Source organism: Chiloscyllium punctatum, chromosome 22 (genome assembly GCF_047496795.1).
Source record: "Chiloscyllium punctatum isolate Juve2018m chromosome 22, sChiPun1.3, whole genome shotgun sequence".
NCBI lineage: Eukaryota > Metazoa > Chordata > Chondrichthyes > Orectolobiformes > Hemiscylliidae > Chiloscyllium > Chiloscyllium punctatum.
This window is the reverse complement of record NC_092760.1, coordinates 38,819,177-38,846,630: the sequence shown is the minus strand read 5'-3', so window position 1 is coordinate 38,846,630 and position 27,454 is coordinate 38,819,177. Positions and strand designations below refer to the sequence as shown.

Here is a 27,454-nt window from a genome sequence, read left to right as displayed (position 1 = left end):
ATTAGAGATGTTGGCTGCTAATGCAGCAAAAGGAAAGATTGTGCATCTTCATATTGGGTCACTGAACAAAATAGAAATATTAATTTCTATGCCAATTAGAGTGGTAGCCCCATCTGTGGAAATGGCCATTACAACCTCTCTACAATTACCCGCTCAAGCATCCTCGGAATCTTGTATGCATCAATAAGGTTTCCACTCATTATTCTAAATTCCAATGAAGAAAGGCCCTGCATGTACAAAACTTTCTCCATATCCAGGATCAACCAAGTGAACATTTTCTGGACGGCCTTGAACACCAATAAATATTCCCTTCGATAAAGGGCCAGAAGTGTTCATAATATTCTATGTGCGGTCCAACTAGCCTCATGTAGTTTCATGAGTCAGTTAGTTCAGTTGGCTGGATGGCTGGTTTGTGATGCAATGTTATGCCAACAACGTGGGTTCAATTCCTGTATTGGTTGAGGTTACCGTGAAGGACTCTCCTTCTCAAACTCTCCCCTTACCTCAGGTATGGTGACCCTCAGGTTAAACCACCACCAGTCATCTGTCTCTAATGAGAGAACAGCCCTATGATTCATTAGAACAACTGCAACTCTGTATAGCTTCAGCAAGACTTCCCTATTTTTGTTTCATTCCCTTTGAATGAAAAGCTAACAATCTATTTGCCTTCTCTATTAACTGCTGGATGTGTATGTTTAAATAATATTCAGCTGGTTTATTCTTCCTGCCAAAGTCCATAATGCCATATTTTCTCGCATTGTGTTACACCTGTCAAGTTGTTGTCCACTTATTTAACCTTTCCATTATGCCTCTGCAGTTTTTTATGCCATCCTCACCACTTGCCTTCCTTTATTTATGTCATCTGCAAACTTGACAACAATGCATTCACATCTCTTGTGAAAGTTATTAACTTATGTATTAAATAAATGTGGCCCGAGCACTGATCCCTGTATCACTGCAAGATACAGGTTGCCATCTTGAAACTGCCCTCCTTATCCCAAATCTGTCTTCTATTAGTTAGCTAGTTCTCTCTCCATTTTAATATAGTTCCTCCAACACCATGGGCTTTTTACTTTGTAAATCCAAAAATATTACAACTATTGTTTTCCTTTTATCTATTCTGCTTGTTACCACCTCAAAAATTGTGAATAAATTTGTCAGGCATGATTTCCCTTTTATGGTGAAGCCATACTGACTCTGCTTGATTAAAGTATGTATTTCTAAATGCATTGTTATTAAATGCTTACAATAGTCTCTAACATTTTTTCAATGACAGATATTAATCTAACTGGCCTATGCTGATCCATTTTATTTTCTTGTTTCCTTCTTGAATAATGGTATTACACTGGCACTTTTCCAGTCTCTGGGATTTGTCCAGTATTCAATGATTCTTGGAAGATTATTACCAGTGCATTCTCTACCTCTGTAGCTACTCCTTTCATATCCTAGGTTGTAACTCACCACAGCCTTTGTGTTTATTTGCTACTTTTATTTTATATCACTCTTTAGATGTGGGCAAGATTGCCATCTATTACTCAGTTCTAGTTGACTTTGTTAAGATGATAAACGTGCTTCTTTAATTGCATATGGTTATAATACTCCTACAATTCAGAGAGTATTCTAAGCTTTGATTCAGTAACATTGATTAAATGACGATATTGTTCAAGCCAGAATGATACATAACTCAAAGAGAAATTTGAAAGTTATTGTATTCCCATGCAGCTGCTGGGCTATCCTTTGAGGTGTTGGACGTTACAGGTGTAGGAAGTGCTGTTGAGAAACTTTGGCATGTTGATGCACAGCATTCTGTCAACAGATCACAATGCACCCCCAACATTTTGGCAGTGGAGGGAATAGATATTAAACTTTACAGGAAGGTTTGCTTTGGCTTTGGTAGTGTTGAATTTAGAGAGTACTGTGAAGCTGAACTCATCCAGGCAATTGGTAAGTATTTCATGTCACTTATGACTTGCTCCCAGTAATTTGTGAGAAGTCTTTGAGAAATTAGAAGATGAACCACTCATTGAAATTATATGGTTGCTCCACTTGAGTTTGGTTAATGGTGATCCCTTTAGATATTCATGGTAGAGCATCTGGTGATGGAAAAATGGAGAAGATGTCAAGAAGAGATGGTGAGGTTCTCTCATATTTGAGTTGGTCAGTGTCTGGCACCTGGATGGTGCAAGTGTTATTTGTTAATTTTCAGGCAAGATTTGCAGGTGTACCTTCACCATATAGCTATTCAATTAACCTGTTACCATCAATTCAAGCCAATCAAAGCCAAACAGTAAATTCCAAGCTTGCCAGTAACATTGGCAGTAACAGAGGCAATCACTCACTAACAAGTGTGATTGTCCATCTGTAAAATATGATGTCACTGGTCATGGGTTCTCTTGGTCCTTGCGTGGCTGACGAGATTTGTCAGATGTTTTTCGGGAGGTGGAAATGGTCCTTGAGATCAATGGCAAGAGCAAGTATGTAAAAAGAACTAGAGGAAGGAATGCCAAAGGATGTTCTCAAATAATTATTCCCTCTCATTCAGGAGTTCCATCCAAGTTGATTTCTTATGAAGAAGGATCTCCCATGCATTGACATCTATATTGCATTTCTTGAGGAAAGCCTTGAGAATCTTTGAAATGCTTCCTTTCCCCTCCTCTTATTTAAGTGCCTTCCTTGAGTTGGGCAAAGAAGAATTTTCTTTGGTAATCTGAACTCAGACATCCTAAGGGTGTGGCCAGCCAAGCAGATTTGCCTTCTGATGATAATGGCCTCAATATTGGTGCTATTAGCTGCTCAAGGATGCTGTTGTTACTATGCCTGTCCTCCCAGCTACTGCACAGAATCCATCTCAAACAGCATTGATGGTACTTCTCAATGATCTTAAGGTGGTGTCTATATGTAGCCCAGTTTCAGAGCAATTAGAAGAGTCAAGGAATGATGACCAAATAGAAGGATCTTGGTATCATCAAGGATGTTGGAAGATTCTCATTCTAGGAATCTGAAGGTGCTGTTCGTAGATTGGATGCAATGTTCAATCTCCTCATTAATGTCAGCCTTAAATGAGAGGCAGTTTCACAGTTAAGGGAAATGTTCCATGTTTGGGAGGATTTGTCCTTTGATCTTAAGGGAGGAACATACCAGAACTTGACCTTGGACAGTTGGTAAAGGATTTGAGTCTTCTTAAAGAGACTTTGGAGTGCAGGTTTACAGTTCCTTAAAAATGGAGTCTTAGGTAGATAGGTAATGAAGAAGGCATTTGGTATGCTTTTCTTTATTTGTCACAGTATTGAGTATAGGGGTTGGGAGGTCATATCAGGACATTGGTGAGGCCAATTTTTGAATATTGTGTACAATTCTGGTCTCCCTCCTATTGGAAGGATGTTGTGAAACTTAAAATGGATCAGAAAAGATTTGCAAGGATGTTGCCAGGGTTGGAAGGTTTGAGCTATAGAGTGAGGCTGAATAGGCTGGGACTGTTTTCCCTGGAGCATTAGAGACTGAGGGATGATGACCTTGTATAAGTTTATAAAATCATGAGGGGCATGGATGGGATAAATAGACAAGATATTTTTCCTGGGTTGGGGGAGTTCAGAACTAGAGAACATAGGTTTTGGGTGAGAGGGGAAAGATTTAAAAGGGAACTAAGTGGCAACTTTTTCACACAGAGGGTGGTGCATGTAGGGAATAAGCTGCCAGAGAAAATGGCGGAGGCTAGCACAATTGCAACATTTAAAAGGCATCTGGATGGGTATAAGAATAGGAAGAGTTTGGAGGGATATGGGCCAAGTGCTAACAAATGGGACTAGATTAATTTAAGATATCTGGTCAGCATGGACGAGTTGGATCCAAGGGTGTGTTTCCAAAATGTGCATTTCTATGACTCTAGGACTCTAAGTTGAGGCTGAGACCAATTCTTCACTTTACTTTTGTGAACACATTAATGAGGTTTGAAGATTTTCTTCTAAAAAAGCAGAGATGACATTGTAACTCACGTATTGAAGTTCCACAGCGAGGTTGGTGTCTGTTTCTTCTTTGATTTCAACTGGTTTCTAGATTGAAAAACTGTCTGCACCACTGGGAAGCTTGTTCATGACAAGATGAAGAATAGTAAAGATGAAAATTGAGAAAAAGGGGGGATGGGGTTGGGGGTGGGGGGGGGGGGGGAGCGATGGCAAATTCCTGTCTGGCCTCTGTCTTGATGTCAAAGGATTTTCTCATATTACTGTCAGTGAGGACCATCACTAACATCTGGCTGTGGAAGAGATGGAGAATGTTGATGAATTTGACAGGGTCTTCCATTGCACTTCCCAACTGATTGAATCAGAAGCCTTAGTCAGGTTGATCAGGTTGATGAAGGCCATGTAAAATGGTTGGCATTATACCTGGTATTTCTCTTGGAGTTGTTGAGCAAGGAAAATCACATCCATAGATCCTTGGTTTGATCAGAAGCCATACTGGCTTTCCTCCAAGTGTTTCCTCAAAGACTGGGTGAAGGTGCCTTGCAAGGATTCAGGTGATGATCCTCCCAGCAATGGAGAGTAGGGAGATTTCTTGGTGGTTCCCACAATGCACATTGTTTCTTTTCTTAAAGACGGTGGTGATGACAGCATCCCTGAGAGAGCTGGCATTTCTTCTTTGTCCCAGATTTTTAGGAACAGTTGATGGAAATGACAGGTAAGCTCTGCTCTTCCAAGTTTTAAAATCTCTGCTGAAATCCCTCTAGTCCTGCGGCTTTTCCATTCTTTGTATGTGTAATGGTGGTTTCAACTTCAGCCACATTAGGTGGGACTCCAAGGTCACCTTTGAAGAGGAGTTTTCTCAAACATGGCCTCACCAATAATTGCGTCACAGTTTAGGAGTCATTTGAAGTGTTTTCTCCATTTGAGGCTGATGTTTTCTCTGTTTCTCAAATGGATTCCATTGTTATCCCGGTACCAGTTTAAGGTGAAGGGTGTTAGGAGCATACATTGCTTTGGTGGCACTGACGAAACACCAATTGTCGTGATTGTCAGCAAGGAGTTGTAGTTCCTTAGCTTTCTCAATCCAGTACATCCTCAGTCCACCATTGGTTCTTGATATCCCTAGTTCTTCTTTGTAACTCTGTCTTTTGATGTATGATGAGTTGTTCTTTTTGCCTCACAAGTGATGTTGTTTTGCCAGACATAGAGAGCCTCCCTTCTTGCCAATGAGGTCCTGGGTGATGTAGTCATTATCGCTGAACCAGTTTTCGTGTTTCCTGCTCTTGTAGCCAATGATTTCTTCACAGCATGAGATGAAGGCTTCTTTAGTTCTTTCCAGATTCCTTCCATTCCATTAAAACTTGGAGATTTTGGAGAAGACATTGGTGAAAGTACACTAGTTTGTTTGGCTCTTGAAGCCACTCAACATTCAGCTTGTTTCTGCTTCTGATGGCAGTTGATAGACATTGTGGAGTGAATGAGCTGGTTACCTGTCCAGCAGTTGTCTCCACTGGTCATCACTTTGGTAATGAGGACACCCTTACAATCTTGGTGAACCATGATGTAATCAATCATTTGCCAGTGCTTTGATCGTGGATTCCTCCAAAAAGTCTTAAACTTGTCTTTTTGTCAGAGCAGTGTGTTGGTGATGACCAGTTGGTATTCCACAGATTTGATAGTTGAATTCCCAACTTCTTCCTTTCTGATAGTTCATTTCCAGAGTTGGGTTTGGAATAAATCCCAAGCTTGCCACTTGTACACTTATTTTGAAACATTATATAAAAAAGATACATAGTTCTTCAATTTATTTTAGCTTCTTTGGGATTATTTTGAGGCACAATCTGGATATTCTGAACGTGTTCGCAGTTTTCAAACAATATTAACGACGTGGGTCAGGATATAACAAGATACTAGGCTTCAGGTTATGCCCCACACCCAGGTCCTGAAGAGATGCCCAACTACCACAATATGACAATTTTCCATTTCTCACAGCAGGCACCTCATGCCAAATTAATGACAGTACTGTACAATTGAAATTAATCACAATTATTTAATATATAGTCAGACACATTCATTTTGTCAGCATTTTTGCAGGTGAAACCTAATGTACTAAACTACTGAAATTCCAGGTGTTATCTGCACAGTCTCAAGCACCAAATTACTGCATCACTATTTACAAACTTAGTCTGAGATTGTACCACCTTATTTCTTCGATTGGTTGTTTCTTAAATAAGCATCTCCACTCAGCCCATTCAAAACGCAATTTGCGTTCTTTCTGCCAATTGCCATCCTAAGTGAAACAAAAGCAGAATTAGAATTTCAGCTGATGCCTTTCTGAAAAGGTTTAGTTCTTAGTCCGTTCAGCAAAAGACTTAAAATTGAAAGTTTTTGCAGTTTCTCTTGCATGGTTAATTAAAGGATTATCACCAAAACCTTCAGCGTGAGCATTCCTTTTTATGTTAACAATATGTGCATGTCCAGGCTGTGCTGACCATCAATATTTTTTAAACTAGAATGAAGACTTGTACATTATAACAATGTACATAGAATGTTGAATGTAGAACGAAACAGCACAGATCAGGCCCTTCGGCCTTCGATCTTGTACCGACCTGTGAACTAATCTAAGCCCGTCCCCTTACACTATCTCATCATCATCCATGTGCTTACCCAATATATAAAGTGTTTGTATCATTTAAAGGTGATGGGAATAAACATTGGATGCCTAAACTCAATAGCGGATGCCAAACAAAATGGAGCCTCTGGTGAAAGAATAGTCAGCACAGTCTGGATATTCAAAAGGACAACAAGAAATATTCAGGCTGAAGATTTCACTGATAAACCTTACAGTAACCAATGCAAGAGAGACTACAAAATCCTAAAATGTTAAGCAAAGTTAAAAATAAAGAAAATAATCCTATAGAAGTGTGTTATTGAAAGTAAAGGAAGTCATTAGCAAGACACCAAAACTAGAAAACAAAGTAATATTTGAATTTGTTAATATTCCATCTTTGGGTTAGATAATGCAAGTAGTAATCTGGTAGAAGTTGTTATGTGTGTTCGGTACAAGTTAAAACATGTTACCTTACAAAGCCAACATTGCTCTTTTGATCCATGGACTTCATGGCCTCTACAGCAGCATTTCTGCATTAAATAGGCATCAAATATCCAGGGTTTAGTTTTGTAGAGAATCATGGTATAATATACCTCAACCCTGCAAACTTCTGTTCAGGAGCAGTGAGACCTCTTGCCAAAATATCTGTCCCATGATATTGTGTGTCCAGGATCACCCAACCCAATTTTGAAGTGACAATTTTGGACCTTGTGTGGCCCTTCAATAATGTGTAGACCTCATTAATTCATAAATTAGCTCCTAAAGCTCATTTTTGCATCATCGCACTGCTCAGGTTGCCCCACAGTGGTGGGTTCCTTATGACATATTGCAAAATCAGTACTTAGTGCCTCATTTATTTACAATAATAACTTAGATTAAGGGATTGAACATAGTGAATATGACCTATCCTGGATCCACAGCTAGCTATAAGGGGCGGGTAATTTATTGTGTAGGAAAATGTATTAGGAGAAATTTCTTCACCCAGAGATTGATGATATGTGGAACTGTCAAACATAGAAAGTAGGAAGGCCAAAACATTAAATATTTCCAAATAGGAATTGGAACAGTTCTAAGGACTAAAAGGATTAAAGGATTTGGAGAAAAGTGGGAACAGGATACTGAGTTGGATGTTCAGTTGTGATCATATTGAATGGTGGAGAAGAATGAAAGTGCTGAGTAGCTACATCTGCATTTTGTATATTTCTATGTTTCAGATCATTCAATTTTTTGCCAATGATGCAGTTTGATTGGAAAGTAAATGCTGAGAAGAATGGTTGCAAAAAGGCTACCAAGGGGGGGCTAAATAGTGGATGTGCTGGTTGTAAAGTTTCAAATTCCCCAAGATTCTGGAAAGGTCCTGGTCTCTTAAACATACCATACACATGAAACACAAAAGCATTTAGGTACAGCAAGTAATTGCAAAGGCAAATGAATTGTTGGTCTTTACAGAATCCCTACAGTGTGGAATCATACCATTCAGCCCATCGAGTCCACACCAAACCCAAAGAGCATCCAACCCAGACCCACCTATCCCTGTAACCCTGTATTTTTCATGGCTCATCCACTTTGCCTGCACACCCCTGGACACTGTGGGCAATTTAGCCTGGCCAATCACCTAACCTGCACATCTTTGGACTGTGGGGGGGAACTGGAGCTCCTGGAGGAAACCCACGCAAACACAGGGAGAATGTGCAAACTCCATACAGGCAGTCGCCCAAGGATGGAATCAAATTCAGGTCCCTTGCACTATGAGGCAGTAGTGTTAACCACTAAGCCATCGTGCCATCCCTATTGTAAGGGGATTTAATATGAAAGTACGGAAATATTGTCATAACTACACAGGGTGTTAGTGAGATCACACCTGAAGTACTGTGTATAGTTTTGGTGTCCTTGTTTAAGGATGCATTTACTTGTATTGGAGACTGTTCTAAGAAGGTTCACTAGGTTGATTCCTGAAATGAGGAGATTTACCTATGTGGAGAGATTGGGTTGACTATACCTATGCTTACTGAAGTTTTAAAGAATGAGAAATTCCTTCATTCAGATGATTGTGGATCTTTGAAATTTTATACCCTAGGGAACCTGAATATATTCGAGGCAAAGATTAATAATATTTATTTACTAAAAGGGAGTGAAGAAATATAGTAATACTGTAATATGAAATAGCATATCTAAGGTAAAGATGTGTCATGATCTTATTGAAGGATCAAATGACCTTCTGCTTCTAATTCCTCCATTCTCACCCATACAAACATAATGCAATATAACTATTTAATTAGTGTTTGATTGCAGATGACAAGCCTCTTTTGTGTTTTCACATATTTGTAGCAGTATTTACGCCATTCATTGGTTGGTTTTGCTCAATTCTTCATTTTGGCTATCTTCCGTTATCAATAATTTCCACAGGATTAGTCAACACAATAAGAAGTCTTTTAGCCTGTTGAAACAATCCAATTAGTCCCACTTTTCTACTCTTTGACCACAGCAATATAAAATGTTCTTGATGATGAACAAGTAAGTTTTAAAGGTTTAAAAATATAAAGATTAGACCTTTAAAAATGGTTTAAAGGTATAGCTTCCTTGCTTTTGTTCTCTCTGCTTATGCTTATGTTTTTTTTTATGACGGTATAGAAAAAGCTGCAACAAATTGGCGTACCACTGAAGATTTGTATATCTGAATCCTCTCTGTTCTTGCATCTCCCTAAAATTGTATCATTTAGGTTATATTGCCTTTTACTTGTTCCTTAATTCAATATGTATAAACTTTTGCTCATTATTCCTGGTTAGCTCTGAATTTGACATTCATTTTACAAGGAGAGAAGGATGAATAATCTTTTGGGTGATTAACACAACAGCAGATGTTAAATTTTGATACAGTTTTGTCTTGTGAAGTGAAGGTGGTATGGACAGAACAATTTGGACATGGCTAGATGCAAAGTCAGAATGAAGACAGTTTTCCCATTGGTTCAGCTCAACGATTAGCATTGCTGCCTCACAGTGTCAGGAACTTGCATGTGATTCCAGCCTTGTGGAATTTGCACATTCTCCCCGTGTCTCCAGGTGCTCCAGTTTCTTCCTACAATCCAAAGATGTGCAGGTTCAGTGAATTGGCCATACTAAATTGTCCATTGTATCCAGGAATGTGCAGACTAGGTGGATTAGCAATGCAAAATACAGAGTTCCAGGTTTACGGTGGGTTTTGGCAGGTGGGTGAGGGGGGTCCTGGGTGGGATGCTCTTCGGAGGAGCGATTTGGACTTAATGGGCTGAATGGTCTGCTTCCACACTGTAGGCATTTTAAGATTCTATGAAATAGTAGCTAGCATTTATTAATTTTCTCATAAACTCTTTTTATGTATTCAGTACATTGTACAATGTGATATCATAACCAGCAAAAGAACAAGATTAAATGAAATAAAATAATGGTGGTGTATAGTACCTAAAAACACATACAATATAGGGAGCAATATGTAGTCAAATAGATAGAGAAATTCTCTGCCTTTTCGAGATACGTTATAGCAGGTAACCTTGCCAAGATTCTTTTGTTAAGGTTTTGTTGTAGGCCAGAACTTGCCTGGACCAAAAGCTCACTGTAGGATCATTAATGATTATTTTAAATATTTTAATGAAATCTTTTGTGCCAGCAAAAAAATCATCTTTCTCAAGTGGCTCTAGGTATCAGATTCCCAGTTTTATAGCATATATGCAAAATATGAGGAAAATAATTCACATCACTGAGCCTTACTAAGGATATATTTCCATTGACTATATTGCAGGGTACTTAACAGCACCAAAACCTGCATAAATTGAGCATATTGGACCCCAGTGCAGCAAATGGTGATCAGTATCTGCAGCGGCATAAACCCTTCCAATGTGATTTTTGTTTTATGCCTAGCTCTATTAAATGTAGTTAAAAATAATGAATTTGTAGTTGAGAACATGAATAAATGTCAATATGATCTTATAGTATCATTACACTCAAATATACTTTTAAAACCTAATGAAAGCATGATTGAATGTTTGAGTTCCTTAAACAGTTCAATTGAACCGCTAATCCAAACACTGTGCTAATGTGGCAATGGTAGCATTTTTGCATACAAATCAAAAGGCCATGGATTCAAATCTCACTTAATATTATAGACTTACACTTCATTGCAGTATTGAAAGAAAACTTCATTATTGTGTACAACATATTCCCATAAGTGCAGCCCCAATAACCTTTTATTTTGCATAGACTTACACACACACTAACTTAAAGGAACTAACCTATGGCGCCAGTCTACCAGTAAACCTCTTGGATTCTGCATGACAATATGGCTGCCCAGCTTAGAGGAAACATTAGTTAAAAGTGCAATTTTTGATGATATATTAAACCAAAGACATGTATTCTTGTTGAGATGAATGTTAAAGAGCATTTCTACTTTGAAGAAAAGAGGGAGTCATCTAGTATTTATCCCTAAACTATCAGCATTAAAGACATAAACGTGTAAATCATTTCATTTCTTGACCTTGCTATATCAAAGTAGACCGATACATTTTCCTACACAATACAAAACTATTTGTAAAGCATGACTGCCCAAGATAGGGCGTTGAGCTAATGAATGCAATTTACTTTACTATCAGAATGAAGGTTAGTTTTTACCTCATGAAGTGGGAAGACTGCTTTGAATGTACCATCATCCAGTAATTTGCGTAGAGAGTTTTTAGCTAAGAGGGAAAGAAGAACATTAAACAAGAAACAGCTTTGTTTCTACCTATAGCAATACAATGAATGATCTATCTTACCTTATGTAAGTACCAGCAGTCCTATCAGGTTTTCTATTGTGTGAAGTATTATTTTGTTGAGACATTCCTGCTAAAGATCAGTAGCACCAAGGTTGAAAAGGTTAAGTGGAACCAAAGGCCAAATTTTACTTACCTTTCTTTGCAGTGGGAAATCCCAGAGATTTCCTCAGAAGGCAAGATTCCGCATAGCATGAAATGTGCTACCATGACATGGTTTCTTGAGTCAAACACCATGGTCAGTATGATGTGTTCTGAGTGCTGTCCTATATGTTAACTTACATAATTTGTGCCACAAAGATACTTTCTTGTTAAGACAGATGTCTTAAAGTTAACTAATACAACTAACTATTTATATTGCTATAATATTTACACATAGATTTATACATAGTCTGGGTCCTGCACTTACTGATGTTACTATACATTACGTTACTGACTCCACTGCTCTGAATGCAACTGAAAGCAGAACATCAGCATTATTTAGCTGTCTTAAAGATAACCTGTTTATCTGGTCTGAAATCTATGTAATAACAAAACATCATACATGACATGGATTGATGACTTCCGCACCCACAGGCCAAACCTGACTAACAGGGCTAGGTTCTATTTAGTCGATCAGTGAAGCATAAGTAAGTCTACACTGGGAAAAAAAGCGATCTTGGAAGGAGAAGCAAGTTTGTCCCAGGAAAAGAAAGGGAATATAGGAATCGGGGTTGGGTTACTATCATTCAGGGTGCTGGAGAAAAGCTCAAGCAAAGAGGTTTGTTTGGTTGGAGAGAAAATTTCCCAAAGCAAGAAGGTGTCATTGATTAACCCAGCAATGAAGAGCAACTTAGTGACTCAATATTGCTTCCATTACCGTAAGGACAATGCTTGATTAATATATGTGTATCATTTGTAAAGAAGTTGTGCGCCATTAAGTGGATATTGTATATCCATATTCTGACCCCCGCATTATCAACATAGATCATCATTCTCTTAAGAATTTAATTGGGCAGATATCTGAGAGTGTTTACAGAAGAATATTGACAGGTTCATAGATAGGCTATGAAGTAGCCTAGAAAACTTGTCAACATTTATTCACTATATATTGTATACTACATTGTATACTACATAGTATATATTGTATACTATTGTATTGTATACTACATTGTGTCCTGTCACAAATGGATTTGCCTTATCGATAATATATAAAATCAACTAGCTTTGGAAAGTGAGTAGAAATGTGTTTTCCTGAGATTGGATGTTTGAAAAAGAAACTGTTGTTAAAAATTAATACAATGTGAACAAGTATTGGAGATTAAATTAAGTAGCCCGCATTACAGTCATTTAACCTTGATGCAAACCTCACCAAAATTTTGACTCCATATCAGAAGTTGTGTTAATGTCAGTGTCTCACAGAACTGTTGAAGTTTTTTTTTCATTTTCCTAACTTTACTGGAATAATATTACAGGTTATAGCTGGGCAGGGCCAGGTGGAATATTTGTTAGGGTGGCTTGGGAGAGTTTAAACTAAGTTGGGAGTGGGATAGGAATCAATTCAAGAAGGAAGGGAAATCAAGGAAAAGGACAAGAATAAAAGACAGAAAGCAGAATAAGAGAAGTTATAGGCAGAGGACTCAAAGGCCAGAATTAAACAAAGCCACAATATAACATAGTCAGAATGAGACAGGAATGTTAAAAAGTCAAGCCTTAAGGCATTTAAAATGCAGTGGATGAATTAATTGCACAAATACATATAAATTGGTATGATATAGTTGTGATTACAGAGTTATGGCTGGAGGAAGACCAAGGATGAGAACTGATCATCCAGGGTATTCAGTATTTAGGAAGGACAGACAAAAAGGAAAAGATGATGATGTAGTATTACTGGTTAAAGAGGATATAAACACAGTACCAAGATAAGACATTAGCTCAGACAAAGTGGAATCTGAGTGGAAAGCATTGTGAAACACCAAGGGACAAAACACATTAGTGGAGGTATATATAGTCAAGTGTGTGGTGCTGGAAAAGCACAACAGGTCAGCAATATCTGAGAAGCAGGAGCATCAACATTTTGGGCATAGCTCTTCCTCAGGAATGAGGCTGTGGGCCAGGGAGCTGAGAGATCTTTCAGCAGCCTCCCCGGCCCACAAGCCTCATTCCTGATGAAGGGTTTATATCTTCTCTTGCTCCTTAGATTCTGCCTGACCTGCTGTGCTTTTCCAGCACCACATTCTCAACTCTAATCTCCAGCCTCTGCAGTGCTCACTTTCTCCTAGGGATGGTATATATACTGCCAAACTGTAGTGGTGAAGTTGGGAATAGCATTAAACAGAAATAAGAGATGCATGTTGTAAAGGAAATCTGTAATTCTGGATCACTTAAATCTACAAATGGTGTGGGCAAATCAAATTATTCACAATACCATGGAGGAGAAATTCCTCGAGTGCATATAGGAGGTTCTCTGGATCAATACATTGATAAATCAACCAGACAACGGGTCAGCTTAGAATGGGTATTATGCAATGACAAAGGAATAACTGGTAATATGATAAATTATAGACTTTTTCAAGGTGGAGAGTGAGTTAGTTGATTCCAAGACTAGAGTCCTGAATCTTAAAGGAATCTAATCTAATGGAATCTACAGTGGAACGAGCTGTGAGTTGGCTATGATGAATTGGGAAATGTTACTGAAAGAAATGATAGCAGGTAGGCAATGGAAAGCATGCAAAGAATGAATGGATACACTTAACAATTGTTTATTCCTGTCTGGCGTAGACTGCAAAGAGAACAGTGGCCAATCCATGGCTTACAAGGTAAGACAGAGATAGTATTAAATGCAAAACAGAAGCATTCAAATTGGCAAGAAACAAACTTGAGGATGGGAACAGTTTAGAAATCAGTAAAGGAGGACCAAGGGATTGATTATGAAGGAAAAACGGAGTATGAGAGTAAGCTTGCAGGGAACATCAGAACTGATTAAAGGTTTCTATAGGTATGAAAAGAGAGGAATTTGGTAAAAGCTAATATAGGGGAATTCATAATGCAGAACAAAGAAATGGCTGACAAACTAAATTCATACTTTGTTTCTGTCTTCACAAAAGAAGGCAAGAATAGTGTGCTAGATATGATGGAAAACATAGAATTTACTGAGAGAGAGAAACTGAACCAGGTCTGTACTAGTAGAGAAATGGTGTTGGGGAAATTAATGGAATTGAAAGGTGGTAAATCCCACACCCTGATGATCTACATCCGAGCATACTTAAGGAGTGACCCTAGAAATAGTGGATGCATAGATGGTTGTCCTTCAAGTTTCTTTAGACTCTGAAACAAGCTAATGTAAAAATAAGCACACAGGTGCAGCAGGCAGTAAAGAGAGCAAAATATATGGTGCCTTCATGGTGAGAAGATGAGTAGAGGAACAAGGATGCCTTACTGAAATCATATAATGCATTGGTGAGGCCACACCTGGAATATTGTGTGTAGTTTTGGTCTCCTTATCTGAGAAAAGATGTTCTTGCTATAGAAGGAGTGCAATGAAGGTTTACCAAATTGATTCCTGGGATGGCAGGACTGACATATTGGGAGAGATTGAGTCAGTTAGAATTATATTCATTGCAGTTTAAAAGAATGAGGGGAATCTTTTAGAAACCTCCAAAATTCTAACAGGGCTAGACAGGTTAGATGCAGGAAGGATTTTCCTGATGGTGGGCGAGTCCAGGATTAGGGATCATAGTTTAAGGATAAGTGCTAAATTTTTTAGATTGAGATGAGGAAAACTTTTTTCACCCAGACAGTGGTGAGCCTGTGAAATTCACTACCATAGAAAGTGACTGAAGCCAAAACATTAGGTGTTTTCAAGAAGGGAATAGACATAAGTCTTGTGGCTAAAACGATCAAGTGATATTGGGGAGGGTGAGATTAGGGTATCGCACTCAATGATCAACCATGATCATACTGAATGGCGGAGCAGGATTGAGAGGTCAAATTAAAAGCCCCAACATTTCCTTACAATGAATCTTTCTAAACTCCATTGAGTACAGACTCAAGAGTCCTCAATTGTCCCTCATGATTAGTCCTTTATCCCTGGGATCATTCTTGCAAATCTCCTAAGGACACCTTCAATCCTTCACCTTCAAAGAATTACATATATAAAGTCCTCATTATTTGAGCAGCTCCTTAGATGTAAACAGTGAATACATTATCCTCATTATTTCTTCTAAAACATATTTCATTTCAGACTTCTCTGCATTAAATTTTAACTTCCAGCTTCACTACAGCTTGCTCAAGATCAGTTCACCATACCACACTCCATCCACTACTAGGAGAAAGTGAGGAATGCATATACTGGAGAGTAGAGATAAAAGGTGTGGTGCTGGAAAAGCACAGCTGATGAGGCAGCATCCAAGGAACAGGAGAATCGATGTTTCGGGCATGAGCCCTTTATCAGGAATGAGGCTTGTGGGCCAAGAGGGCTGAGAGATAAATGGGATAGGGGTGGGGCTGGGGACAAGGCAGCTGGGAATGCAATAGACAGAATGAAGGTGGAGGTGAAAGTGATAGGTCAGAGAGGAGGGTGGAGCAGATAGGTGGGAAGGAAGATGGACAGGGAGGACCGTTCAAGAGGGTGGTGCCATCCACTACTAACCTTATTTGGTGTCTGCACATGACTTTGGATTTGCTAAAGTCTATTGCTATCCTCCTCAGTATTAAATTCAGCCTTTGAATGTATGTCCTGAATACACAAATCCAGATCATTATTAAGTGAGTAAACTGTCTTGGAGAGAATTTAAAGAAACAGGAATTACATTGAAATGCGGAAGTGCACTAATGTCACCAAGTAGCTGTGTGAAGAGATAAGGTTCGTAAGTGTCTATTGACGTGTGGTTTCAGAATACAAGAGAGAAACTACATTAGTATGAGTTTTTTTCATCATCTTGGAATTTTAAACCTAGGACACCAACAACATATATACACTAGGTTACTTGTTTAACAAGCAATCTTATTGACAGAGATTAAGGGGATTCATTGAATTGAGACAGTAGCATACATGAACCTCGCCATTTTCCCTGCTCCATCTTTTTAGGTTTTAGTCAATAAAGCTCATGGTCAACATTTTCATCTGACATCAGTTGAGACCCCTAAATAATGACTATGATTAGGCCACATTCCACTGTCGCACAAGTTAATCCAGCTGCAGGTCAGCCTGCCACCACATAGTGAAAAAGGCAGCTAGCACCATGCAATTAGTTTGTCAGCACCAGCATTTTGGGGGTGTGGGGGAGATTTGTGTAAAACCACTATTCAGAACTCTTACTAATTGGAGATGAAAGTGGAGACAGCCTAATAATTATCCACTTCCAAAAATCATGCAGAGGGTGCAATGCAGACACAAATGGTATTGAGACTCAAAAGTGGTTCTGAATTTCAGGAATATAAGGCCAGAACATTCCTAGCCTTGCTAAGATAGCTTTTTGACAGTAGATAGGCAATGGCTAGTATCTTAAGAATTAGTGTTTGATTTTTTAAAAAAACATATATTCCTTTAATGCAACAATATCCAACAGGAAAATTGAAAGACTCATGGCTAACAAGACAAGCTAGAGGTTGTTTCAGTTCAAAGCAAGAGTCTGATGAAGTTGACAGAAAGATTTGTAAGCTGAGGATTTGGAGAATTTTAAAATTAAGTAAAGGACTACCAATAAAATGATAAAGAAAGAATAGAGCTTGTTGTAAAATAACAAGAAAGATAAAAATGTATTGGAAAAGAGTTTAGAGATATGTAAAATGATAAGGTTAGCAAGGACAAATGTCAATCCAATACAGGGAGGAACAGAAGAATTTATGATAGGAAATAGAAAAATGACAGAAGCTGAGTAGGCACTTTGTGTCTACCCTCATGAAGGAAGACATAAAGTATCTCCTTGAAATAATCATGATGCAAGGATTGAGAAAGAGTGTGGAAATGAAATAAATCTGTGTTAGTTAGATGAGTCAGACTGAAGAAATTAATTGGATGAAAGTTGACAAATACTCAGGACCTCAATGGCCTTCATCCTAGAGTGTTGAAAGGAATGCCTACTCCTACACCTATCTTTCTAAGACTCTAGCCACATTTCCGTAAGGACCAATACACCTTAAACATCTTCTAAAACACACACAACAGGACCAGAACAGATAGAACAATTAGACTAATTTGTTTGCAAGTTAAGAAAACGCTAATGTTTTCCAAGCACAGAATTCTAAAGGTATAAAACTAAACAAGTTTTATACCAACAACCAATGAAATGGCCACACCTAAATAACTGTGGATCAGGATTACAATCTGAAAATTATGGTTAGTATTGAAATAGGAAGTATTTATTGTACTTTAAAATGAACAATTGGCATCATTCAGACTGTATTGGTATCTTGTTTACCATTCAGACTGTTATCATTTCCATTGTTTGTTGAATATCTTATCTTCCAAAGAATGAAATTGATAATTCGAATTCTGTAATAAACAGGAAGTTGACACATTAGGTTTTGGCAGCAAGCTTGATCAGTATCTCATATTTTTACAGAAGCAACTAAAACTCAACATTTTTAGCAGAAGATTACAATAGATTAACTGCCACTCATCTACTGAGCTGTTTCATTATTTTATTAGTTACTCACTTTCTAGTCGCTAGATTATTATGAGACATTTCACAAACTTCATGTCAATACACAGTGCTCAAAAATTTACACCCTCAATGACCACCTCGTGGTTTTATTTGTTTATTATTTAAACATTCAGACCATTCATTATGACTGGGTCTCCCAATTCCTTTATCCATTCCACACTCAACACATGGATGAGGAATGGAAATAAATCGCAAGTGATCAACAAAAGAAAATACACAGCTCAGGAGAGGAGACATTGCAGTAACAACTTTTCTGTGATGGAAATAATTCTAAAAGAATTTGATGGTTTAATTATATTTAAAAATCCTTTTGTATGGAGTGAGTAAATGTTTTGAGATCCTCTACCAAATTTAAAATGCATTACAGATTGGATGTTACGACACAGTGAAGTTTATCAGTGGTAACATCAGCATAAAGGTGAATTAGTAGGTGTTCTTTACTGATCGGTTCACTGGTCAAATAGGTGGAGACGATGGTTACCACTGTTAGTTTAAGTTTGGACTGTCATCCCTGAGCACTCTGTTCAACTTCATATCCAAAAGAATCCCAGAAATTACTCAATTCTGTCTGACGGTTTGGATATTTAAATAATTGTACGATTTATTTAACATCAGTACCTTGTTGCTTTTGAAATTTCTTTCAACTCATTGTCATATTTTCTTTCCGAAAGTTTTAGGTGCTGTATGTATTTGTCAAAGATTTCTTCGCGGGCTTGAATTCCAAAATACAAATTGTGGTTATCTTCTTTTCTCTGAGGTGAAAGAAAACAATGTTGCATTTTTAAACTTGACTGTTACATTTCAGATATCAGTCTTTTAATCAAAGGCTACACAAATTACTTAAGCAGTAAATTTTGTTTCCTGAATCCTCACCCTAGCGCTATTCTCCACTGAATGTTATCATGTATCTTGATTTATGACCAGAGTGATAAAGCTGGGAAGTTTGTGCCAATGGGGATTCCTTAATTCTTTTGGAGGTGTGTTACTTTTCGTTCTTTTTGTTTCATCTCTGGGAGTGGACAACTAGTTCTCCACCATCTCTGAGCTAGAAATCTGTAATCTGCTAATACTTCAATGGATTAGTAACTAACCAAATGATTAAATAAATAATTTTGTTAATAGACACAGCAAGGTACACGGTGTACTATAACAGTAGTATATGGGAGTTTGTGAAGAGTGTGTGAAAACCAAGACTCCTACACCTCAGCTTGATGAACTAAAATTTGAGCTGCAGTCATCTCTGGGCATTAGAAAAAGGATAGAGTTTTCTGGATACTTTGGTCCTGATTTCCCTCTCTGCAGTGTGAATCAAAGGGCAAGCAATTTCTGACATTGCAATTTGGCCTCAATCTTCTGGCGGGGTGAAACAATGCAAGTACTGTGTGAGGACTGAGGCAGGCAGGTTAAACAGCTAGCCTCCATTCATAAAACCATAGAGAAGTTATAGCACAGAAAGGGGCCATTGAACCCAGCATGTTGCAACAGTTAAATAAACTAGTTGCCCATTGTAATTCCACTTACCAGCAGCCAGTCCATAGCCTTGAAGGTTAGATCAAATGCAGATCCAGGTTTCTTTAAATGAGTTGACGGTTTTCACCTGAACTCCCAAAATGGGCAGCAAGTTTTAGAAACTCACTACTCTCAGGATGAAAAGGTTTATCCTCACACCTCCTCTAATTCTTCTACTAATCACCTTAAAGCTGTGCTCCCTGGTAATTGACCACTCTACTAAGGATGCAGGACTTCATTGTCTACTGTATCCATGCCCCACATCTCGCAGTATTTTGCACACCTCAATTAAGTCTCTCCTCAGCCTCCTGTGTTCTAAAGAAAACAACTCTAACCTATCAGTTTTTTCCTTAAAATTGCAATTTTCAAGCCTTGGCAACATTCTTGTAAATCTCACTCTGGAGCATTCTGTCATGTGGTGACTAGAATGGCACACAAAACTACAACTGCAGCACATCAGTGTCTGATATAATTCCAGCTTTATATCCATGCTTTTGTGTTCAATACCTCACCAAATGAAGTAAAGCATCCCATATGTTTTCTTTACCACCTGATCCATCTGTCCTGCTGTCTTCAAGGACCTGTGGTTATGCACTTCAAGGTATCTCACTTCCCCCCCAACCCCCACAAAACCCTCCTATTTATTGTATTACCTTACTTTATTTGCCCTCCCAAATAGATAACCTCACAATTCTCTGGACTGAACTCCATTTGCATTTTTTTCGCCCACTCAACCAAACCATTGATCTCTTACTGCAATTATAAAGTCATTAACAGCCCCACTCTTCACTATCAACTACTGGGGCCAATGTTGTGATTTCTCCAAATTTAGCAAACATACCTTCTACATTCTAATCTAAATTATTAATATATGCCACAAACAGCAAGGGATGCAAAACCAAGCCCTATGGAATGCCATTGAAAACCGCATTCCATTCGCAAAACACATCTATCAACTATTACTGTCATGGAGCCAATTCACTAAATTCCCTTGTATCCTAAGAGTTTTAGTTTTTCTTACCAGTCTGTAAAATGAGATCTTATCAAATGCCTTACTAAACTCCACATAGACAACATCCACTGCACTATCCACCTACTTCCTTGATATTATCAATAATACACAACCTTCCCAAAACAAAACCATGCCGATTATACTGATTAATCCATGCCATTCTAAGCAACAGTTAATCCTTTCTAGCAGTATTGATTCCAGTCTTTTGACCACTGCAAAGATCAGACTGACTGACCTATAATTATTTGACATATCCACTGCATCTTTTACTGACTTCCAATCCTCTGATAGCTTAGGATTGGAGAATGATCCTCAGAGCATTTGTTATTTCTGCCCTGGCTTCCTTTAGCAGCCTAGGATGCAAATCATCTGGCCCTGGTGGTTAATACCTCCAATATTTTCCTTTATTGTGCTTTTTTCACATTCATTTAATTTCATTTCACAATCCTCCTCTTTAACTAAAAGGTCAAAATCATCATTCCTCTTTGTGAATATAGAGAAAATGTATTCATTTAGGACATTTCCTCATAATTTGCATCAATACAGAAGTTATCATGTATACCTCTAATAAGCCAAACCATTTTCTTAATCATCATTTTGGTCTTCATTTACTGAAAAAACATCTTTGGAGTTTCCTTAATATTTCCAGCCTTTTTGTTTACTCTCTCTTTGCTTTCCTAGCTTGCTATATGACTTCACTCCCTGGGAATGGAGGGTTTGAGTTATAAACATAGGCTGGAAAGACTAAGACTTTTTGCACTGAAGAGTGGGAGGTTAAGGGGTGACCTTACTGAGGTCTACAAAATTTTGAGGGGCATAGATAAGGAGAACGACATGGGCCTTTTCCCTATGGTGGGAGGGTTCAAAACTAGGAGGCATATTCTTAAGGTGAGAGGAGAACGATTTTAAAAGGTTTATACAGAGACATTGGTTTGCGCGTGGAATGAACTGCCAGAGAAAGTGGTAGATGCAGGTACAGTTACAGTGTTTAAAAGACATTTGGATAAGTTCGTAAGTAGGAAGGATTTGGAAGAATATCAGCCAAGCATAGGTGAGTGGAACTAGTTTAGTTTGGGAACATGGTCAGCTTGGATTTATCCTGTATGCTTCTGAATTTTTTTTAATGTATTGATTGGACATAAGCATCAGTAGCTGGGCCAGCATCTAGTTCCTTTGAGAAAGTGGTGATTAAATACTTTCTTGAATCATGTGACCAGTGCAGTGCCACAAGGATCGGTGCTGGGTCTTCTACTTTTTGTCATTTATATAAATGATTTGGATCTTTGTGAGCATAAGAAGTACAGTTGGTAAGTTTGCAGATGACACCAAAATTGAAGGTATAGTGGACAGCGAAGAAGGTTACCTCAGTTTACAATAGGATCTTGACCAGATGGGCCAATGGGCTGAGAAGTGGCAGATGGAGTTTAATTCACATAAATGCGAGAAGCTGCATTTTGGGGAAGCAAATCTTAGCAAGACTTATACACTTAAAGGTAAGGTCCTAGGGAGTGTTGCTGAACAAAGAGACCTTGGAGTGCAGGTTCATAGCTCCTTGAAAGTGGAGTCGCAGGTAGATAGGATATTGAAGAAGGCGTTTGGTATGCTTTCTTTTATTGGTCAGAGTATTGAGTACAGGAATTGAGAGGTCATGTTGCAGCTGTACAGGACATTGGTTAGGCCGCTGTTGGAATATTGCATGCAATTCTGGTCTCCTTCCTATCGAAAGATGTTGTGAAACTTGAAAGGGTTCAGAAGAGATTTACAAGGATGTTGCTCGGGTTGGAGGATTTGAGCTATAGGGAGAGGCTGAACAAGCTGGGGCTGCTTTCCCTGGAGCGTCGGAGGTTGACGGGTGACTTTATAGAGGTTTATCAAATCATGAGGGGCAGGATAAATAGACAAAGTCTTTTCCCTGGGGTGGGGGAGTCCAGAACTAGAGGGCATAGGATTAGAGTGAGAGGGGAAAGATATAAGAGACCTAAGGGGCAACTTTTTCACACAGAGGGTGGTACGTGTATGGAGTGAGCTGCCAGAGGAAGTGTTGGAGGCTGGTACAATTGCAACATTGAAAAGGCATTTGGATGTGGATATGAATAGAAAGGGTTTGGAGGGATATGGGCCAAGTGGTGGCCGGTGGGATTAGATTGGGCTGGGATATCTGGTTGGCATGGACGGGTTGGACCAAAGGGTCTGTTTCCATGCTGTATATCTCTATGACTCTATGACACTGCAGTCCATTTGATGCAGGTGATGAGGAAGTGGATGCTTGTGGATATGTGTCAATAAAGCAGGCTGCCTTGTCTTGGATGGTGTCAAACTTTTAAGTGTTGTTGGAGCTGCATCCATCCAGACAAGTGGGAAGTATTCCATTCTCTTTTAATTTATGACTTGTAGTTTGTTTACAAGAAATAGAGAGCCGGGGGTGAGTTACTCGCTGCAGAATTCCTCTGATCTCCTGATTTCACAGCATTTATAGGTTAGTCCAGTAGCTTCCTGGTCAAAAGTAACACCCAAGCTGTCGGTAGTGAGAACTTCAGTGATGGCAATGTCATTGAATGTCAAGGGCATGGCTAGGATCTCTCTCATCTCTCTTGAACAAGCAAGGGTATCAGGATTTGGTAGTACAAGCCTTTTTCATTATGAGGACATGTCTACACTATGCCTTTAGAATCTTGCTTTTGAATACCTCCCAATGATTTGCCTGTGACTTTCCTTCAAGTAGCTATAACCAGTCCACTTTTGCCAGATCATCTATCAGGTTTGTAAAGGTTGCCTCCCCATAGTGATATCCCTGTTCTATCTTCATCCTTTTCCATACCGATCTTAAACCTAACTGCTTTATGATCATTATCTTTAAAATGGTCATCACGTGCTTCTTCATCCACCTGTCTAGTTTAATTTTCAAACATTAAATCTAGACTTGGACCCTGTCTCGTTGCATGTGTTACATGTTGGCTGAGAAAACCTCTCTTGAATGCAACTAAATTTTGTGCCCTCATAACCTTTTAAACTGGTTCCCAGTTGATATTTGGATTGTTAAAGTCCACAACTATTGTTGCCATATTGTTTTTGCACCCAGACAGCTCATTGGAACATTAGTCTAGTTCTATACATTAATGTTGGACATCCAAGCCTTCAACCATCATCCTCATTTCGTTTTCATGCTCCTCATTCAGTATCTAGTGCTAGCAAAAGCTGTAATGACAGCATAAGATATAAAGTTTTCATGTGGGCAAGTGGTTATGATCTGCATGTTTAAGATTGCACAGGCAGATTTAAACAATAGCACTAAAATATTAATGTTTCCAAAGGGACTTGACTGTGCAGACACTGAAAGGTTGATTCCCCCGACTGGGAAATCTAAAACACAGGTAACAACCTCGGGCTAAGGGTGTTGATCATGTCAGAAAGTTGACCTGACCTTGGGTAACAAAGGAAATTAGGGATAGTAAAGGTCCAAGGAATGGGCATTCAATTTGGCCAACAAAACCGGCAGCAGACATGAAGATTACAAGCAGTTTCGATTTCAATAAACAAGGACAAAGGGATTGATTAAACCAGGGAAAATAGAGCATAAGAGCACATTTTCAGGGAACATACAAACTGATTGTAAATGTTTTTATGGGTAGGTGAAGAGGAATAGATCAGAAAACACAAACGTATGTCACTTACGGTCAGACATAGACAAAGCTAATAATGTGGAACAGATGCAGACTGATAAATACATATTTTGGTTCTGTCTTCACAAAGGGAATAAATAATAAAGTCCCAAAAAAAAATGCTGGGAAACAGAGAGGCTAACGAGAGGGAGCAAATGAAGGCAGTCCACATTAGAGAACGGTGCTATCACAAATAACCAAACATTGTTTTCCCTATCAACAAATCATCATGAGTAATTTTTTTCTTTTTAATTACTGACCAGCCTAGCAATCAGCTGTGTGGTCAACTGAATATTTACATGCAAAGCTCATTACAAGCAATGTGAACCATCAGAAAGTGAGGGGTAGGTCAGGAGAGCAGGAAGAGGCTAAATCAAAATGGAGTTGGAGGGGAAATAAAGCACTTTACCCCCTGCAGTACCTATCTCTCTATGGTATGAACTCACCTCTTAAATACAATATCCAATAAGCATCACATGCTCTCAATCAATTCTGGAGCTGATCTATTTTATCCCTCAAGGATTTCTAAGACTGACAAACTCAAGATTACAAGTATTATGGGGTTATTCTTAAATTTAAGCATGTGGCTGCTCTACATTAATATTTATGCTTCACATTAACATACCATGATCCGGAAGCCTTTTTCTCTCACTTTTCTCAGATAACGCTTCCTGTTAGTTTCCTTTTTGTCTTTTCCATTTTCTACTTTTGCTGCTACTAAGACAAAGTCAACTTTATTCTGAAACATAAGAATATCCATAATTTAGAAAACTATCAGCATATAATGAATGCTTTTCTTACAATGAGCTCAATTTCCCAACAAGTTCGTATTGCATTTAACTTGGATATGTCGGCTGGTGTAGAGCAGAAGGAGGTCTAATTTGCTTCTCATTACTCCTAACTTGAGTATTGGATGTGGCAGCTGAAGAAGAGCTTGAATTCCTGCTGTAAGCAATGATGAAAGGTTGACGAAGGAATGCACACAAAATTTTATCCTTTAATCGTTAAAGTACTTAATACAACGGTGTAAGCAGAACCATTTCTTACCTCATCCTAAAAATACATGATTGAACAATGTAGAGAGAGCTCCAATCCATCATAAACCTGACTTTAAAGTGTTTGATGGGTCATTTCTAAGGTCTAATCTATTTTTGGCTTCTTACTGCAGAGCTCAGTATAATGCACTGACCTGGGACTTTCAACAAGACAAAGTGCTGTGTGCCATGTTCTGTTTGTTACTAATTTATTTAGGAGAATTTAATAAGAGGTATAGATTATAAAAGGAGCATAGTCACAGTGAACACAGAAATAGCGAACATAGGAGCAAGAGTAGGCCATTTGGTGCTTCGAGCCAGCCTCTGCCAATCATTATGATCATGGTACCATCATCTAACTTAATAGCCTGTCCTTGCTTTTCTCCCATTTACTTTGATCCCTTGAACCTTCTTGAAATCATGCAGTTTTGGCTTTGAGTACCTTGTGTGGTGGCAAATTCCGCATGCTCACCATTGTCAGGGTGAAGAAATTTCTCCTCATCTCAGAGGACGATTTCAGTGAAGTGAGACCAAGGCTGAGTGACTGTACTGCTGTAAAGTTGGTTCAACTGGAAATTTAACGGTATACCGTAAGTTCAGTTTTCAAATTAAGGTCATAATCGGACAATAGCTTTTAAGTGAATTAAAACAGCCTAATCAAAGGAGGCAGCTGCCTGATCGTGGCTATTATATTTCAAGATTTTGAATTCTTTTGTCTGAATGAGGTGTTGATGGTTGTATCTAAGAAGTGACTGAGCAAATCCATATAAGAAAGAGATGTTTTCCACCATATAGTCAGTGTGGAACACAGTCAGTGTGAAGGGAGATTTCTGCAGAATGAGATTAATGCCAAATGAGTCTGCCTTTACCCTGACAATGGTGAGCCAGTGGAATTTGCTACCACACAAAGTACTCAAAGCCAAAATACTGTATGATTTAAATAGCTATTCAATTCACCAGTATATTAGCATCAGCATGGTGCATGCAAAACTTCCACTTGTCCTAATAGAACAGCTTATTTCGATTCAAGTAGTGGGCGCAAGTTCTTTACGAACTGAAACCCATTCCACTCAACCTAGTCGTTGAACCACACATTTAACTCCATTATATTTACTCTATACCAGTTTTCCCAAAGCTCAATGGTAATCCAGATATTTATTACCTTGGACTGTTCACTCTGGATCACATTGGTATCCAACAGCTTCCAACAACCTATTGCCCATGCTGCGATCAATATCGTTTTTATAAATTAATTGTTCTAGATTCTCTACTTTGTTCTTATATATTAAAAAATCACCGAAGTCAAATCTTATGCTTAACCAATACTTTTTTAAGAAAAAGAGAAGAAAAACACTGGAAATCTAAATACGAACTGACAATCTTAACTTTACCTTAAAGACTTGAAATATTCTTGAATGTTGGAGCTACACTCATCCAGGCAAGTGGGGTGTAGTTCATCGCACTCCTAACTTGTGCCTTATAAATGGTTGACTGGCACTGAGGAGCCAGGTGAGTTACCCTCTGCAGATTCCTAATCTTTGATCTTTTAACAGCATGTGGCTATTCCAGTTGAGTTTCTTTTCAATGGAAACCCCCAGAATACTGATAGTGGTGGAATGCCATTAAATGACAAAGGTGGTTACATTGCCTCTTATTGGAGATGCTCATTGTCTGATATTTGTGTGACGTGAATGTTATTTGCCACTTGTCAGGCCAAGCGTGATATTATCCAGATCTTGTTGCATTTAAACATGGACTGATGAGTTGGAAATGGTGCTGAACAATATGCAAATATCTGCACTTCTGACCCTATAGTGGAGAGAAGGTCACTGATGAAGCAGCTGGACATGATTGAGCCTCGGAGCTATACTGAGGAGCTCCTGCAGAGAAGTCCTGGGGCTGAGAAGATTGAACTCCAACAATTACAATCATCTTCCTATATGCTGGTATGACTCCAACTAGCAGAGCTTTTGCCCCCGTTTTCATTATTTCCTTTATGTTGTATCCGGTCAAATGTCGCTTTGATGTCACCTCCCCTCCGGAATTCAGTTCATTTTGTTTATGTTTGCAACAAGATTGTAGTAAGGTCAGGAGCTGAGTGGCCCTGGAAAAACCCTAACTGGATATCAGTAAGCAGGTTATTGCTGATGAGGTGCTTCTTGATGGCACTGTTGATGACACCTTCCATCGCTTTACTGATGATCAAGAGTAGACAAATTGTGTCGTGATTGGCCGGGTTGGA

At 38.6% G+C, this 27,454-nt stretch overlaps 1 protein-coding gene across 1 annotated transcript in view; it reads right to left on the bottom strand.

The window, feature by feature from the left end:
- The window catches only part of LOC140493530 (anoctamin-9-like), a 131,431-nt gene that overhangs the window by 82,626 nt on the left and 21,351 nt on the right, over nt 1–27,454 (bottom strand). The window contains exons 3-8 of the mRNA XM_072592070.1: nt 24,804–24,917; nt 18,617–18,750; nt 17,753–17,826; nt 11,212–11,276; nt 7,041–7,100; nt 6,161–6,249 (exon numbers count right to left, since the gene is read on the bottom strand). Coding sequence (XP_072448171.1) covers nt 6,161–6,249; nt 7,041–7,100; nt 11,212–11,276; nt 17,753–17,826; nt 18,617–18,750; nt 24,804–24,917 — 536 coding nt within the window. The remainder of the gene's footprint in view (nt 1–6,160; nt 6,250–7,040; nt 7,101–11,211; nt 11,277–17,752; nt 17,827–18,616; nt 18,751–24,803; nt 24,918–27,454) is intronic.